Source organism: Mytilus trossulus, chromosome 3, assembly GCF_036588685.1.
Source record: "Mytilus trossulus isolate FHL-02 chromosome 3, PNRI_Mtr1.1.1.hap1, whole genome shotgun sequence".
Lineage (NCBI taxonomy): Eukaryota > Metazoa > Mollusca > Bivalvia > Mytilida > Mytilidae > Mytilus > Mytilus trossulus.
The window spans coordinates 65,414,076-65,432,528 of NC_086375.1; the positions used below are offsets into that span (position 1 = coordinate 65,414,076).

General features: G+C 32.1%; 2 protein-coding genes across 3 annotated transcripts; both read right to left on the reverse strand.

Annotated features, from left to right (window-relative positions):
- Window positions 1-236: 236 nt before the first annotated feature.
- Window positions 237-8,431, reverse strand: LOC134712144 (ataxin-3-like). The gene is made up of 7 exons (XM_063573329.1): window positions 8,354-8,431; window positions 7,099-7,263; window positions 6,466-6,602; window positions 5,733-5,887; window positions 5,077-5,301; window positions 4,363-4,605; window positions 237-2,228 (listed from the first exon to the last, which is right to left on the reverse strand). The coding sequence occupies exons 1-7, from the start codon at window positions 8,375-8,377 to the stop codon at window positions 2,164-2,166; spliced, it is 1,014 nt and encodes a 337-aa protein (XP_063429399.1). The 5' UTR covers window positions 8,378-8,431; the 3' UTR covers window positions 237-2,163.
- A 4,152-nt stretch (window positions 8,432-12,583) lies between these two features.
- Window positions 12,584-14,838, reverse strand: LOC134712145 (uncharacterized). 2 transcript variants are annotated; one of them, XM_063573331.1, is made up of 2 exons: window positions 14,443-14,838; window positions 12,584-13,857 (listed from the first exon to the last, which is right to left on the reverse strand). In XM_063573331.1, the coding sequence occupies exon 2, from the start codon at window positions 13,807-13,809 to the stop codon at window positions 13,117-13,119; it is 693 nt and encodes a 230-aa protein (XP_063429401.1). In that variant the 5' UTR covers window positions 13,810-13,857; window positions 14,443-14,838; the 3' UTR covers window positions 12,584-13,116. The 2 variants fall into 2 exon arrangements, with proteins under 2 accessions (XP_063429401.1, XP_063429400.1); XM_063573330.1 differs by lacking the exon at window positions 14,443-14,838 and adding an exon at window positions 14,121-14,339 and having other exon boundaries at window positions 12,586-13,857.
- Between the last annotated feature and the right edge of the window lie 3,615 nt (window positions 14,839-18,453).

Consider the following 18,453-nt stretch of genomic DNA (forward strand, 5'->3'; position numbering starts at 1 on the left):
GATTTCTATTCACTTTTACTTAATAAGTTAGAGTTCGAAAACTAGTATTGGGACGACGACGACGCCAACGTGATAGCAATATAGTGAATATACGACGAAAAATTTTCAAATTTTGCAGTCGTATAAAAATTATTATCGAATGACAATTGAAGTTTTCTTTCTTTTGTATTCCTTATAACATGTGACGTATATCCTGGTTTTTCAATAATTTCTTAGAACAGTATTCATAACAAAGCTTAAGTTAAGATTTTTATTAAATTAAAAAAAAGATGCAAACATATATACATTTCAGACATTGAGAATTATTACATGAGGTACTCTTTTACCATTATAAAACACATGCCATGTATGTTTAGCAACATAGAACCAGTTTTTACGCTCAACTAGAAATGCCCTTCATCTGTATGTATGTATTAAATATCACTGACAAGATCTTATAGCAAACACAAATATTATAGAATTAAGAAATGAGATTCAGTTAATTATGTAAATCATGGAGGCATAAGTACTTATTATGTACTTACATTATTACGAGGCTAACAGACCCAGTGGCGGATTCAGAAATTTTCATCAGTGGGGGCCCACTGACTGACCTAAGAGGGGGCACGCTCCAGTCACGCTTCAGTGATTTCCTATGTAAGCAACCAAATTTTTTCTCAAAAAAGGGGGGCTCTGGCCCCCCCTAAATACGCCTCTGAGACCAACCAAGCAGATGTGGAAAAAAAAATTAAAGTTTTAACTTTCTTAACATTTAGTCTAAGCAATAGTGATCCATTCAACATTTTTACAAGTAACAAATAATATATTGAGAAAAATCTTGTTATACCATATTTCAGAAAATGCTGTTATTTTTCATCAAATATGATGAAGTTGTTATAAGCAATAAAATTGTATCGGGTATTTTCTGTGATTTAAAAAAAAGCATGCTTTTACAAGAAAATTTAGAGTGCCTACATCAACAATTGCATGTACTTTTCATGTTTTATTACCTTTGTTTGAATTGTAATACTAAAACAATATAAAACAAATCAAAGCATATCATTTCTTACATTACTGTTCTAAAATTACTTGACAATTTAGAATTCCATCAGCCCACCAATGCATATGTATGTAAATGAAATATGGTCGGAAAGTCCTTCGAACTTTCAACATTTAGTACAGTACCGAAATAAATAAGTAAGCATTCCTTATCCACAAATGTTTCTACCGCAATGTAATGATTTCAACATTTACAAACGCCTTAAACTTGTTTCAATCAGATTTGGCCATTTTTTTCAAAATTAAAGAAAATCAACATTTCTGGATTTCAACTTTAAAGGGACATTAACTCTTTTCTATGTTCTTAAATTCGATATGATGATATTGCGCAGCAGGCGGCAGCACCAAACATGCAAAACCTTATTGTTGTAAAAAAAAATGAATTGGGAAAAGCTACTTATTTAGCTCATTTCAATTATTTTTTAAAGCTTTTTAAAGTATTTTTATATCACAAAATGTCTATTGAAAATCATGTTTGCAGATATGGCACAAAATATTTTCAATTTTTCTAATAAAATATTTGAAAAGTATTTGAGTATAACAGAATGCCCATTCAAAGTCTGTTTGCAGATATGACAATATAGTGTTAAGCATCTCAAATTTTATCAGAGAAAACAAGTGAAAAGTTATCTGACTATTCCAACAATTATAATGTTAAGGTTTGGAAAAGATAGAGTTCAATTTTCACGTTCACAGTTCAATAAAAAAATTAAGACATATATATGTTTCTATGAGAATTAATATGTTAATCCATCCCTTCATCCATCCAGCATGTAATCACAATTTCAATACCCAAAATTCAATGATTTATATAAATATTGACATAAGTAAGCAAAATGAAAATATAATTTGCTTTTGAGTATTGAACCTTTCATCCTCTAAATCTGCTTACCATCAACTAGCTACATACATTTCAAACAATGTTTTAACTAATAATTGTTTCAATGTTTTAACTATTTTCGTTTTATGACAAATATCAAAAAGAAATATCACTACAAGGAGCACTTTTGGATTTTGAAAGACTTGAGGTTTAATACTAAATGTATAAAGCAGCTTTTAATGTCTGTGTAGTTTCACAGAATGATGGCACAGTATTTCTTTTTCTGTTAAACATATCTGTTTGTGTCATCCAAGTCCTTCCATAGACATTGCAATAGCTTGTTTTAACATATCCTCGTCATTACCCTCATCTGAAAAAATAGTTTTATATTTAATTTAATTTAAAGTCATTTCCTCTTGTAATTTTCTTATAACACATTTTTTAATAAACTTACAAATCATAATTTTTTTCAAATGATTTAAGTAATATATGAGTATCTGAGCATTGACAGATCCAGGGGAGGGTTTGGGGGTTGAACCCCCCCCCCCCTTTTTTTGGCCAATCAATGCATTTGAATGGGGACATATAGTTTAAACCCCCTTTGTCCTGGGTTAGGAACCCCTCCTTTTTAAAATGGCTGGATCCGCCCCTGCTGAGAGTAACTCGAATAATTCAAGCCCTTCCCGTGTCCGATTGTCTTCCACACGAGGGCTTGAACTCCTTATGATCATTGGCCGCGTCGCCTGCTCTCTGTGAGAGAGAGCCAATCGGCGGCGATTAGGATAATGAGTCTGCGCAACTGTTTTGTAATTGTCTTACCAAACACGTGTGTTCAATTAACACAAATCCGATAATAATTAACTAACATCAATTAACATCAGTTAACATCATTTAACATAAATTAACATCTGGAACTCCTCCTTCCTTAGCTGCCAATTTAATCAAAATTCCCACAGTGCATAGCGGTTTTAATTTTCCGGTTGACGGTCTTGATGGAGAAAGACGTTCAGGTGTTAATGTAGCCTTCGTAGATCAGCGGAATATAATGACTGAATTATTCGGGTTATGCTGAGAGATGATAAACAATGATCCCTTATGGTGGTACCTAACACTACAGGGAGATAACTCTGTAAAGTCAGCTAAACGTTTTAATTACGTTGTGTTGTACATTTTTGTAAAAGGAATATTAAGCTTCTCAATGATCAAATTTGGTGTTTGTCAAACTGCTATATAACCAGTGTAATTTTTCTGACAAAACAGTTGGTTCAAAATTTTTGAATCTTTTATATTTTTATTAAAGGGTCAAAGAAAGTACTTTGAAAAAATTTAATGAAAATTAAGCGAGCCAAATTAATTTTAGTGCAATGTTGGGTACTACCTTATGCACAAAATGAAACAATACAAATCTTATAACTACTGTTTTTCCAGTTATAATGATTCCATTGTATTGTATGAAATGGCTGCAGCTTACATTAACATTTCTTTAAATCATAATTGAGTTTAAACTAATAGAGATGTTAGATATATGTCAAGCTTGTATCTTGTATCTTGTATTGCAAAAATGTGATTTAATATAACATAGTTATTTTGCTTTACACAGTTTTAAAAGCATTTGTTCAAACTATCTTTGAGAGAAAACAACACCATCAAAACACAATACTCTTTTACTAAGTATACCTGGATCACAAATTTCACTCCCAAATTTGCAACATATACTCAAGTTTGTAGGATACAAATCAAAACGATACACATTTTACACATTTTGCATTTTTTTAATAAGGGTACATTAGCTTTATTTATCCTGCAATTAGGTGTCCTACTACACAGATACAGCACTACTGATATCGCTATGCTGTATCTGTATACTATACAGATATCACGTTAAAGCTCCGCCCACTGCCGGATTGAGTATTGTTTGAACCTGTGTCACCAGAATGTGTATTCCAGTTGCATTCCAATTGTCTATTTCAAAACTTGAGTGTGTATGATTGTGTTACAAAATCAACTATGTCAATTTCAGCATGCATGTTTAGTGAATGTCATGTCTGAAGCGTAGGACAACTCGTACACTTCTGTTTCAAATTTGACAATGTTTTGTTATTTGCTTTTACTGTTGAAATAAGTTGTTATGTTAAATTAGATAATTATTCACCATAAGCAATGTATTATTGTTGACCATTGGAGATTCTTTTTTGCGAACCTGTCTTCAGCGTAATGTGTGATTTTGATATTACTGTGCGGGCCTCAAGGGATTACAAATCGAAAATAAATGCTAAATATGTTAGTATTTGTGTCTTTCAAAACACAAACAATATACAGAATTAATTGCAGGATAAAGACAATAACTGTTTAGTGTCTTTTAATATCAGCTGTATTTGTACTCGGCTTGAAACTGGTGTAGTAGCTCGCTAAAAGCTTGCATACACCTTGTTTCCTAGCTTCGTACAAATACAGCTGATATTTAAAGACACTAAACAGTTATTGTCTATATAATCCCAGCTTACCATTAGTTTCTGAACCATTAACTTTTTGTTCCTTTTGAAGTACATCACATCCATTACATTTTTCACTATCTGTCTGATTAACATCAGATTTATCTGAAGAAGAGCCTTCAAGCTTTGATAAAAAAGCAAGTCTCTTTGATCTTATTTCTTCGTGAGATGGAGTTACAATTGCTTTATCTTCTATTTCTTTAACATTAGTACTATTTGAACTACTATTTGGCAATGTTTCATCATAAAAATATCCTGAAATGTGAAAATACATTATTTTCATACACACATTTTTTTCTAAAACAAACATAAATTGTAAACACATTTGGTTTTTCACTTAGATGAAGGAAGTGATGGAACACTTTCTATGGATTTGGAAATTAATTTCATTCTTCTGTCACACATGTTGGCTCTCCACTCAACAACAAATCAAAGCAATTAAACAACTTCTTTAATTTATATCTAGATGTATTTTTTTCTGAATGATATTTCATGTTCTCTTTTTACATGCTTTGCTTGATTGGAGATTTGCTTCTTGAAATAAACATCACCGAAATTGGCTTGTCTAACTTGAAATAAAAAAATTAAAAAAACACCACTGCATTTACGATATAATTATTTGTAAAAATGAGTTGTCATAATAAAGAGCTTATCAAGTTTAACATAAAAAAATATATGGTATACAAATACAGAACATATCTACAATAGAATAGAACTTTATTTTACCTTCCATGCTTTTTTTCAGAGTTTCTTGCAAAATTTTATCATCTGCATCAATATCATTCTTGCTAGCCTCAAGGGCTTGTTTAACATCAGAATCTGTGACTTTCTTTTTTATGTTTTTCTCATTAATAAGTTTTGGTTTAATTGGTTGGTTCGCTGGAATAACTTTTAATAAGGAATCAGCTTCACATTCAGGTAAATTTCCAGTTATAATGAATATTGAATAACCTGAAAATAAAGGTTGAAAAAAATTGTTTATTCAACAAAATTTTATTCATATTACAGTAAAGACATACATAAGCTTTCTCATACTTTTATATGTCCATGGTCTGTGAACTATAAAATTGGGGTCGAAATCATAATTTAGCATACAATTTTCAAATAACAGCTCACTGATCATGGAAACAAGTTGTTACAAAATCACTCTATGATTAAGTTTTTCACCAAGAAGTTGCATCATCATAACTTGAAACTCAGTGCATATGATCATGTTAAATAGACTTAATGATATGGTCAATTAAGTGATGAATGAAAAAATTACAATAAGAAATATCTTTTTTGTTCAGTTAAAATTTCACTTCAATTTTGGTACCAAAAAATTGTAAATTATTCTTTGATATATTTGTAAATTTGTATCTTGACCTTAGATATCAACGTACCTTCTTGTTGTAATTGTGTTAAGAATAATGATAAATAAGTATCTGATATAAGTTCTGGGCCTGTAAGTAGTGAGTTTAAATTAAACCATTGATAACCAAGTTTTCTTATTGCTAACCAGTGTTCTCGAAAATTGCATATGTAAGCATTCAATTCTCTGCAAAAAAATAAAATTACATTATTAGTATTAATTTGTCTGGAGATGAAAGCTTACTTTCATTAGTATTTAAGTCTGTTTTTATTTATAATTTAGGTGAAGGTATTTTGTAACATTTCAAGTGTTTATCACATTTTTTTATGTTATATAGTGTTGCTCAGTCTTTAGATTTCTATGTTGAGTTTTTTGTACTGTTGTTTGTCTTGTCTTGTTGATCTTTTTCTTTTTTTAGCCATCTAATTTTACCGTATCTTTGTATGTGCATGTTGTAATTTAATGTTATAAATTGATTCACCAAATATTATTTAAATTTCTTTCCATTCATGGCAAGCCTAAATATATGTTATCATGTTATCTTGGATGGTTCTTTGAAGAAAGCTTGAACTTTGCCATTGAAATCAACAAGAATCTTCCTTTCCAATTTGGATAATATACAAAATGTATGCATATTTCATAAATGTTCCTCAGATTAATATGTTAATATATGCAATGCATACTTTATTATATTATTCTTTTCTAAAAGCTATCTGACAACCTCAGATCATTCAGACTCTTAACATCATATATTAATTACTCACACAGGGTTAGTCCTAGCTGTGGCTGCAATAGGATCTTGTGAATTATAGGGTAACAAATGTAAACCCCATACTGACAGTCCTTTTTCTATTACTTGTATTGAAAAAAATCCACTGTCATCAAAATTATTGGATGGTTGCTGAAAATTAAATTTAAAACTTAATCTTGAGTACCGGTATATGTAATATATTTTGTATAAATAATCATCATAGTATTATTATAACATTTCTTATCAATTTTCCAAAAATATGAAGATTTATATAACTCCTTGTTTATTGAATTCAAATTGCACACATTGTTCAATGTTGGTAAACAGGGAGTGACTGTAGTGTACCATAGACATGACAGTCTCTTTACACTATTATCACACTCTGTCTCATTCTGCAAACACATCTATATCCTTTGCCTAATCAAATTTTGCAAGTAATCACAAAATCTCCATAATTCCCCATTTTTATAAAGCTATATGACTCTTTATGAACATTTCAGCACTTCTAGTAAAGTCAATGAGAATGAACATGGTGAAGTACATGTACATGTATATTAAACAAAAAATATTGTAAGCATCAGTCAAATGAACTTGGTGCCCAGAAACACAAAGAACAAATTTAGTGTGGTAAATACATATATGTTACCTCCATAAATCTTTTATATTCTTCTGTTTCTATGCCACCTACGGCCATTTGTTCTCTTTCTGATTCATCTAACTGCTGAGCAATGTCTGCTAAATCTACTGGACTGAAGTACTGGCCTTGTAATAAGGCATTTAGACAGTGTTGTGCACACAAGGAACCCTCTTGCTAAAATTAAAGCATAGGTAACCTATGATTGATCATAACATAAAATTCAATTGCAATTTAAGTTTCTGATTGTAATACATTGTATTAATTTCAGAAAAAACTCACAAAAGAGTCCCCCCACCCTTCCCCCCTTTGATGATGAAAATTTCATTTAACAGTTTAAGACAATAAATTTTAACACACTTATAGATTTTCTTGAAAGGCAAGTGTCAACGAAATAAATTTACACTAACCTAATATCAGGAGCCTGTTTGTAATTTAGTGGTTGTCGTTTGCTTCTGTGTTACATACATGTATATGTTTTTCATTCATTTTTTTTGTATTAATAAGGCCTTTAGTTTTCTCGTTTGAATTGTTTTCATTTCGGGCCTTTTATAGATAACTATGCGGTATGGGATTTGCTCATTGTTAAAGGCCTTAGGGTACCTATAGTTGTTGATTTCTGTGTCATTTTGGTCTTGTGTGGAAAGTTGTCTCATTGGCAATCATAAGGGGTGATAGGACATTTAACAGGACTCTGGGATTGGATGTTTTTAAGCTCGGGATTTCGAGATTGACCCTTTTGGGATCTGGGATTTTTTTTTCTCAAAATTTAGGGACCTCGCGATTGCATGTTTCTAAGCCAGGGATTTCGGGATCAGGACCCCTCCTAGCTGCGGTATCGTAGCTCTTTAGGTCCTTTTGTTATTTTTTGACTATTTGCGGACCATATGCATATGGTCCGCAAAATAAAAAAAATAAAAAAAGGACCATAAGAGTTACGGTTCCGCAGCTAGACCCCTCCTATCCCCCCTTTGAAGGCCACTACTAATCATAAAAGCTACAGTAAAATTGTCCTCGTCATACGGCATCAAATGGAAACAGGTTTAAATGTGAGTCTGATACCAATGATTTGTACAGTAAGCTACTACAAATCCTTGCTGATACTGATAGTGATTTTGTCAATGATGCGGATAGGGATAAACCTTCCTATGGATAGAAACAAGTGCCTGTGACTGTGACTCAGACTACCGAATCCTCATGCAAGCATGTCTGTTTTATGAAACAGCTAGAAAATCTATAAAGTTGTCGCTGTAAAGAAAACGTTTACCTGTTCATGAAAAATTGTGTCCATTTCAGTCCTGTTGATGAATTTTATTAGGGGAGGTAACTGTTGTCTAATGGTATATCTAACTACCTATCTATTTTCAAAATAGGGAGAAGAACGCAATGGTCTCCTTTTTTATTGTGATTTCCATTTACAATTAAGAGGAAAGATATGATTCACATAATGATAAATATTCAGTGAGAGTAGAGCCAGCTAGGCTAAAAAAATACAATTCGACTCTAAATAATTTAATTCAGTCCCTATTGACTGAGTATCACAGGGCTCAGTCCTTTGACCAAGCCTCTTTTTATATAAAATATGTATCTCTAATCATTGAGAAAATATGTTTGTATTTTTGTTATTTGTTTGTTTGTTTCTTTATTTTAGTATTTGTATATAATTTAATTTGGGATGTAACGCGTTTTCTGATTGGCTGACGTTATTTTGTTATGAGCCCATTGACATAATTTAGTCATCTGACCGTGACGTCATCAACGTTTTTTCATGGTTTTCTACGGTTTGAAATGGAATTTAGAATTAAATTATAAGAAATGACTGTAATATTTTTTCTGTCTATTCGAAATAACATAAATGTGGTGCACATGGTTAAATAACCCGGGCGCTATGCGCGTTATTCCGCGAGTGTACATCAATTTTTTTATGTTATTTCGAATAGACAAAAACATGTTACAGTCATTTCTTAATTGTATTTTTTAAATTTCGGCTGGAATCATTTCTTTATAGGAATTTACACCAATAAAATTATTTGATTTGATTTGATTTGATTTGATTTATTACATCAACGATCTGCAAGAAGATTTAAATGCTACAGTTCGCCTGTTTGCAGATGATACCATCGCCTATCTGACAATAACATCAAAAGACAGTGGAAAAATATTACAAGAAGACCTTGATAAATTAGCTGAATGGGAACAGTTATGGTGCATGAAATTCCACCCGACAACTGCAACATATTGAGGGTAACAAACAAGAAAACAACAAACATCATACAATCTCCATGTTCACAATTATTTGGAAGATGTGCAGGCAGCCAAATATTTAGGTCTCACCATGGAAGTATTATATCAACACATACAACAGATAACTTACACAGCAAAGAACACAATCGGATTCTTGAGGAGAAACACCAGAATATCATTAACAAAAGTAAAGATCCAAGCTTATAATGGACAAGTAAGACCACAATTAGAATATGCTGTTTGGGGACCCAGCAACAAAAGAATCGAACTACAAAATAGAACAGATACACTGAAAGAAGAGCTGCGAGATACGTGACAAATAAGTACAAACCAACTGCAAGTGTCACATAAATAATACACCACCTAAAATGGAAATCACTGCAACAACGAAGAAAGGAAACCAGGCTAGAGATGTCCTATAAAATAGAGAATAACATGGCAGCAATAGAGAAAGAAAGACGACTCGCAACACCAGTAAAAAAGGGAGAAATATTTACCCTAAGGCATATCAAGTACCGCACTCACGTATTGATGCACACAAGACATCATACTTACCACAGACTATAAGGGACTGGAACGCCTTACCACCAGACATCCCGTAGGAAGAGATACTAGGTGCCTTCAAGGCCCTAGTGTCAAACCTCTAGAGCCTTGGAGGGTCCTACTGTTTTAGCCAGTTTTTTAAGTGTAATTAAAATGCACTGTATATAGTTAGTTCCATGGTTTTGCTTCAGCAATTATTTACTTGGATGTCTTCTCCTGCAAACGGAACTCGTCAGAAACATATATAGCAGAATCTTCAGTTTGTTTAACGGGAGGCTATTATCCGACAGAAACAGAAACAGAAATTTGATTTTCAAAATGTTGTCTCTCTTCATACGCCAAGTTATGTTCAGGTATTTGTGTGGGGGGAGTTTCTTTGTATATAGATGTTATATAACTTTTGGAATCATTTTACATAATATCATTAAAATGAAATGATCTTAAGCTTTCCACACTGTCAATTTAAGGACTGCATTGTATTGAAGGAAGAAGAGCTGTCAATTTGTATTATCGAGAACAATATTGACAAAGTCTTTATATATATTTTTTTAATATCACTTGAATAATCTTAAATTACAGTATAGATTAATAATAGATATTCACTTTGAAATCCTTAATGGTTTTCATGATTCCGCTCTGGTCGCATTTTTGCGCTAGATACCGTTGGTTATCATGTAGCAATGTGTACGTCGCATGCCATGCCGGATATGATGATTCATTGAAAAATCAGTTTCTTTTAAGTACACGAGGAAGAAGAAAAAATGACACACTATTTGTCTTCATGAATGCAAAGTCTCCAATTGAATATGAACAAAATTAAAAGACCTGTTACTATTCTTGCTGGTTCATATTGTCCTTTTTCGGTTCTACAAAAAGATTTTGTAAAGAAGGTATATAAATCCTTATTTTTTTACTTGTCGTTCCATAATTCACGGGGGTATATCCTAACAAATGATAATGTAGATGGTATGATTTTCCAGGTTCTGTATGCTGAAAATATATTTGAGTGTACTTGATGCTGGCTAGGTATGCTCTGTAATATTTTTTGAAAGTGACAGTTTTTGCTACAAGTCACATGGATGTTTCATGACTGAACTTCTAGGTTCCTAAATACACTACGAGGTCACAGTTATGTCCATTTGCTTGTAGAAATATTTTTTTAATTAAATTTTTGTTGTTGATTAAAATTTACCTAAGATTTATGTAGTCACTTATCGTTTCTGTAACCGCTCGAACGTTAACTTGAACTTTACATGCATGTAACTGAAGTGTAATAAAGTAACCTATTCCTCGTGAATGCAACGCTATTCGACGTTACAACCGTTTCTTAGTATTCAAAGATGTTGACTATAGGGTGGACTTTCAATATATGTTAATAACACGTAATTTAGATCAGAGTGATGTGTGATCGGCTGCTGGATATGATCTGATATGTTCCCGGTCATGCTAATATTAAGAAAATAATTCAAGGTAGCTAAATAATGTATGTCATGTATCCTTGAACTTGTTTTTATGTTATCTTTAACAAAACTGTGTCTAAAGCATGCAAACATGATAGAACATATGTACGTCGACCCGCTTCTGTTCACCTTGTATTCCTTTCACTTGTTTTGATATATGTTTTTGTTATTGTTGCTGCCATGAAATTATGACACCCCATATATGTAATGTAAACTATTTTAACCTTTTTGCTCTCCACACAACACACTTTTTTTAAAGTACGATATACTTTCAACAAAATAAAAAAACAAAAACAAACAGCAACTGTTACAGCTGATTTTAATGAGTATGTAGCTAAAGGTGATATCTTTGGTTAGCTTGCTTGCTTAATTTACACATCATTGTTAGGTAAGGTACACTACCCTCCTTTCTAGTAACCCTGTTCTACAGACAGATAGATGGGTTATCTGACGGACTAGTTTACTCTTAAAGGAGGGAAGTTTACTTAACCTAACAATGACTTCACGGTTCAGCTAGCAAGCAAGCTAACAAAATATATTACCTTTAGCTACATATTCATTGAAATCGGCTGTAAAGCAAATATGAATAAAGATAGATGAAATGTATACGTCAATACAACAGCAACTAACACCACAGACAGAAATAACAAGACGCACTATTTCAAACACTGAATCTATCAATTTGTGAATAAATCTAGAATTAGGGAGCCTGCATTCTTTGCTTACACTGGTTAAGGCGGATCGAGGATTTTTGAAATGGGTACTCGATTCAACAGAACTGAATCTGATGTACTGCTGAGTGGAGCTTGTCGAAAAATGCTTTGGACTACTTTATGCTAAAAGAAGTATATGTTTTCCAATCACAGGAATCAGAGGGTGTTAGTCCCATTAAATGTCATATATCATTAGAAATAATTGTATTCAGAGCATCTGTAATGTATAGGGCCTAATAAAAACCTGCTTGAAATTATTCGGCCGAAGTGACGGACAATCCACCAATCTGTTAAAAGCGTGTTCGCTGATGATAATTTGTAATTTTTAACAACAACTGAACAAAAACAACTGTGGAGTATAAATTATGAACAACTATCATAACAGGGTTTAAAGTAGAATAGCAACGAAGGAATGCATGCAATGTACTACCCACACATTCAGGATCTATGTATCATAGAAGCTCTTTTCTTCAAGAAGTTCCGGTAAATACACGTACCAAGAAAAACATTATAACAGGTAAAACATTTTATTCTAAAAATAAACATTTTTAACAGTTTTAAATATATATAAGCTTTTATATCGATAACAATTGTAATAAAAAATCATATAAAACAGTCAATAAAAACGTTTCAGTACACATTGAATACAATAACGAGCATGGATTAAAAAAACAAAATTAAAAATAAGTAAGGATTTATACTAAGGTTCCTGCACAATTTTCTAACATCACACTTATTACTTTGAGTATTAATTAAACTAAGACCAGCCTGTAAAATTAGTTCATTCTACCGACCACAAAAAGTTTAAATCATGACTCGAAACTGTTAAAATCATGAAATAAATGTAAAATCACATGTTGATGTAAACAACTATATAATAAGGCCCAACACGGTCTTCAATAATGAATGAAACCAATATCGTAAAGTGATCTATAGAGGATGATCACTTGGAATATTTGTTTGCTCCACATCAACGACAGCATAGTAGGCTAATCATTAAAAAAGACGATTATTTGACATATTCTTTGTTTTTCTGCTTTGGATGACAGCACAACTTAACCTTCTCCATATCAAAATACGTTAGGTGTGCTGCTCTGTAATTCTTTCCACAAATTAGTATTAGTTGGTATTGCGTCGAAAGAATTTACAATATTGTCTCCCTTTCCTGTTTTGCTCATCACAAAAATCTTAGTGTCCTTATATGTTCTTTGGTCAGTTGCAGAAAATCTTTTTTCTAAATGTTTTTCTTTGTGACTTTCCATTCTTTTGCGACGAAGTATCACCATTATTAAAATACAAATACATGCTAAAACCGCACCACATGCAACACCAGAATACAGAAATATATCACGAGCAACTTTTTCATCCATGCTAGTAACAGTTATTTTTTTCGCGTTAGTATTACGCAAAGAGTTGGCCTGTGTACTTAGCATATCTGGTTTTATTTTGGAGTACGTACTTAACGGTATGTGTGGCAGACTAGAAGATTCGTTCCTCGTAGAAGTTTTTATTTCTTCGCTTTGTCTGGTGGCTGTTGATCCGTGTTCTGTCGTTGGTCGCGTGCTAAAATGTTCCGCTTGTGTACTGTCATGAACTGTAGGTGACTCAGTTGTTACTTTATTGTCAAAGTCCACATGCTTTGAATATGGCAGTGTTGGTTCTGGTGGCTCCGTTTTAGATGAAACCTCTGCTACTGTATCATCTGTTTGGTTATGAGATCTTTGTTGTAAAATTTTCCGATTCATCTCATCTAGCTGTTTCATCGCATCCCAAAAGTTGAGCCCATCTCTAGCGCTGGTTGACAATATAAACTGAAAATTAAAAAGTATGTATAGTATTTTTTACAAAACGACACACACATCCACACAGTATATATTAGTCAGATAATACAGTTTAAAGAGCAGGAGAAAATAGAGGGGACGTAGATCAGAACTTCTAAAAGCTAAGCATATGTTACAGATTAAAATGCAGTTTTCGAAATACCCTTTCAAAAATACGAGTACCATTATTTAATTCTGTTTATCATGTATTAATGTCCGTTTTATCTAGTTTATAATGTCTGTTCAATACTTACAAGTGACAAAATCAGTAAAAATGAAAATTTGACTAATAACGAGTACATCATTCCTCGGTAATAACAAAACTAGTATAAGTCGAAATTCTCCTTGTAAATAAGAATGACGTCAAAAGGAAAATCCTTGTCGTAAAAAACAACTAAAAATAATTTTGACTAATATATAAGCCAATCCGTGAAAGCCAAAATGTACAGGTAATTTCCTTGTCGTAGGTGAACATTGTTTCGATGAATTATTTTATCCCACCTGGATTGTGACAAATATATACTGTGGAAAATACTGTTTGAAACCGAAAGGCAGTTATTTATAGAAAGTTCTTACCTACAAAACAATAAACTCTACGTTGACAATTTCAGAGAAAAAATATTTAGTTAGGATCCAATGATCCAATTTCCTCTGGTCAACATTAGTGGGTTTGGCTATTTTATTTACTGCTGTCCTTGTTCTGTTCATTATACGCGTATCAATCACGTCTTCAGTAGTAATTTTACATCCTTGAATTTCATATTTTTTGACATTGCTTGCGCCTTTCTTCCCGGTAAATCCAGAAAAAATTGCATAGGGTACTAGTATTAAAAATTTAGAAAGTGTTTTTTTTTATTAATCGAAATGGAAAAAAATAGACTTCCTGACACATTATCAATAAACCATCAGCCTTAATAAAACTTAGCGATCTTCCAAGAAAGTAGTTTTCTAAATTTACTTATAAACATTCATCGACAAAATACGGAAAATGGCTTTTAATTCTAAAGAGCGAAAAACGTACTTGAATCCAAAAGAAAACATGCCGTTACATTGCATACTAGAATAGAATAGAATATAATAGAAATTTTTTATTTCCCAAATTACAGGGCCCATAAAGGTCATAAAATCAGATACAATTGATTTACATGATTGGTAACAACAACATATTTAACAATAGTTTGAGAACATCAGTTTAAGTAACAGTTTCCAACATTTTTACTTACAGCATATTAGTCAACCCCAGCCGTCGATCATGTATCTTAAATGTATGATCGAACATCGATGTATGAGTGGAACTTTGATATTTCATAAATGGATTACGCATAAAGTTCATTAATGTCAATTCGGCTAAATTTTTGGGAAGGCATATTTGTAATAACTGTCTTTCAGTTCTAAACTTGTATTACCACCGAACGTATATTATGTCATTGTTCCCTCTTCTATAGGTATCTTCTATTCTATCAAATTAAGATAATGTGACTATATATACATGTATTCAAATAAAATGATATAGGTAAATAATTACTTTAGATGTATGTTTCATTATAATACTTTATTTTGATTGGCTAACTGCACAACACGTATTATTCCGTAAGCAATTGCATCACTCAATAAAACTTTTTCATTCATGCTAGCACGTGGTCCCACAATTAAGTGCACAGGTGAAAAAAATACAAAATTTATAAAATTCGTGTTTTCACGATCATAGCTAAAAAATGTAATCAGTGTATGTAAAGTGCGGATCCTAAAATATCATTTTTACTGTATATGCCATAAATGTCTACTGTAGAATGATAAATAAACAGACGAACTTTTTTTAATTTTTGAAGAAAATCAAGAAAATTAGTTAAAATGTTATACAGTATATGTTCAGAAATACATAATACTAATAAAACAAAGTAAGAGATGCGAGCGGGGTTTTATCGCGCCTAAAGTCATCCAGCTGTGAAATATATACCAAAATAGGTGAATATTTAGGACATTTCACGAACAGATCGTGCAGGTGCTTTATAACTAACAGGTTAGATGTTGTTGCAGTAAAAAATATTCATTTTAATACAATTATTAAAGTTGTATAACGTAGAATATGTTTTGTCATTCAGTTTCTTCATATTTAACTAAATTCCACTATGATGATTTCGTAATGCTAGTCGTGTTTACTGTCGAATAATGATACTATTCTTTCATTTTCACTGTGGAGCGAATCATTATTATTGTATATGCGGTGCATTTTCACTGTATAATTTTATTTTATTTTATCTATTACAGCTCATTTCTTTAAGCATGTAGAGCAAGACTTTAGTTGATTTGCTTGCTTTTTTTTTATCGGATAATCATTATGATAACACCCAATTTAATTCAAATATTAAAAATACAGGTTAAACTATGCCTATTCATATTGTTTAAAAATGTCAATCTTATTTACAAAGTTGTATAAACAATTATACAAACAAAGCAAGCCAACCAAAGTTTTGCTTTACATGCATTAGGAAATTAGCTGTAAAGCCTTAATTTAGCCGACTTGCTCAAACAATAGATAAAGTAAGAGAAAGATTTGATAAAAATTAACTTACGGAGGAAAGTTTGGTTTTAAAACACTCTAATAAATTCAATAGAAATAACATTAATTTCAAATGTATTCCATTTAGTTTCTTATAAAGCGTATAGGGATCTTTATCCTTATTTTTTTATCCATTTCCATGACACTTCACCACTAATTACATACATCTTGCTATAGATTGCACCTTTGTTTTCCCGTTTAAAAGGTTTTACACTGGAGCCCTTTATAACTTGCTGTTCGGTGTGAGCCAAGACTCCATGCTGAAGACCGTATTTTGACGTATAATGGTCTACTTTTATAAATTGTGACTCGGATGGAAAGTTGTCTCATTGTCACATACGACATCTATATATGGCTCAAAAACGAAACGAGACGGGATAAAAAGGGATAAAAAAATCTACGCTACTTTTTTAATATATTTATAATGGGCTTAATATGAGTCAAAATAGAGTAAAATAGTGGGTCGCATTTGGGTATAAGCGTCACGCCGGATTGCCGAGTTTTTGCAAGCGTGACAGGTGAAAGTCAAATGATTGTGTAGTGAAAAACGGGAAATGAAGTCTAGCGGGACACGGATAAAAATTAGAACAGCATAGTATAAGCGGGATACGGGAATCTGACAAAACAATAAGCTGAATACGGGAATCTGACAAAACAGTAAGCGGGATCCGGGATCAGAACCCCCCAATGAGACCCAAGAATAAGATATTTTTGTATATTCATCCTATTGTTGCAGTCATGCCTTCAAGAACAAATGTATCCGATGCATGCATTTTTTTTTTAATTTTTGGTCCCTTTTTCAATTTTGTGGGGTCCAAATTTATAGACAAAAGTCCTTTAATATAGATATTTGGAATTCGTTGACATGCTGAATCTAACCGTGTATCTAGTTTGGGGATTTTTTTTGCCTAGTTGATGAAATAGCCCACATAGAGTTCCAAAGGGTGTAAGATCAACAAAAATGAACTGTAGCATGCATTTCGCGTACAATAACCCAAATGTGCATGGTTTTACCTCTGCGGTAGTATCCATTCGCGGATCTAGAATTTTTCATAAGTAGGGGCCCACTGACTGCCTAAGAGGGCCCGCTGCTGTCACCTTCCAGTGATTCCCTATATAAGTTAAAATCAAGGAGAAACGTAATCAGAAGAATACAATATGACATTTTGGGAATCGCTTTTGTTACAAGTTTGAAAAGCTATATATTTGATGAAGAATGAATGAGGAGTTTGTATTTCAATTTGAAAATACATGTTTCATAAATCCTAAAGTCATCAACTAAGTTTTTTTTTCATTTGTTGCAAGTGCATTTATCACATAATTCAACAATAAAAATTCCTCGCATCTTTGAAAATTCTACATTAATAATGACTGCACTAACAGTAATAATTCATCGCATCTATAGTTAAAATGGGTCGCTTGCAATAATCGATATGCTATATTACGATGCTTTCATAACACTTATTTGAACTTTAATGCTATGTTTGTATATTATAAATACATATCACAATGAAAATATGTTAAAACTTAACTTAAAATCCTTTAACTTGATATTTTCAAAACGTAAACAAATACAGTTTTCCCATGATCCTTTATTCTACAATAGACATACCCGCATATAACAGTAAAAATGAACTAGCTGGATTCGCACTTTATATACACTGGTAATTATAAGTGTAAAAGCGTTGACCGTGCGCACATTTTTAGTATGAAGCGCTTCCGCGCTTCATACAAAATGTACTTCGGTCAACGCTTTTACACCCCAATTATATTTCAAAAACAGCATTCAATTCTTAAATAAGATGTTCAACTTATAATGTATTACGTAAAACTGATCTTACTGGTGGTATGCATAATTCCGGAGATACAAACTAAACAAAAACTTTAACAGTACCACTAGAGCATGCACATGGCATACTCTTCCAATACTTTACATATTTCACTTACAATTATTAAGATAAAAACTATGAACCAAATATTAGAATTGAGAATTGACCTTATACGTGAAGTTTTAATAGTTAAATGAA

What these genes read in the sequence shown, in the direction of transcription:
- LOC134712145 (XM_063573330.1), bottom strand. Translation starts at nt 14,171, where the DNA reads ATGATGTACTCGTTATTAGTCAAATTTTCATTTTTACTGATTTTGTCA. An exon ending in TTTTACTGATTTTGTCACTT is followed by an intron (nt 13,858 to 14,120) that starts GTAAGTATTGAA and finishes TTTAATTTTCAG; the next exon opens with TTTATATTGTCAACCAGCGC.
- LOC134712144 (XM_063573329.1), bottom strand. Translation starts at nt 8,377, where the DNA reads ATGGACACAATTTTTCATGAACAG. An exon ending in AATATAAAAGATTTATGGAG is followed by an intron (nt 6,603 to 7,098) that starts GTAACATATATG and finishes TTTAATTTTCAG; the next exon opens with CAACCATCCAATAATTTTGA. An exon ending in AACACAATTACAACAAGAAG is followed by an intron (nt 5,302 to 5,732) that starts GTACGTTGATAT and finishes CTTTATTTTCAG; the next exon opens with GTTATTCAATATTCATTATA.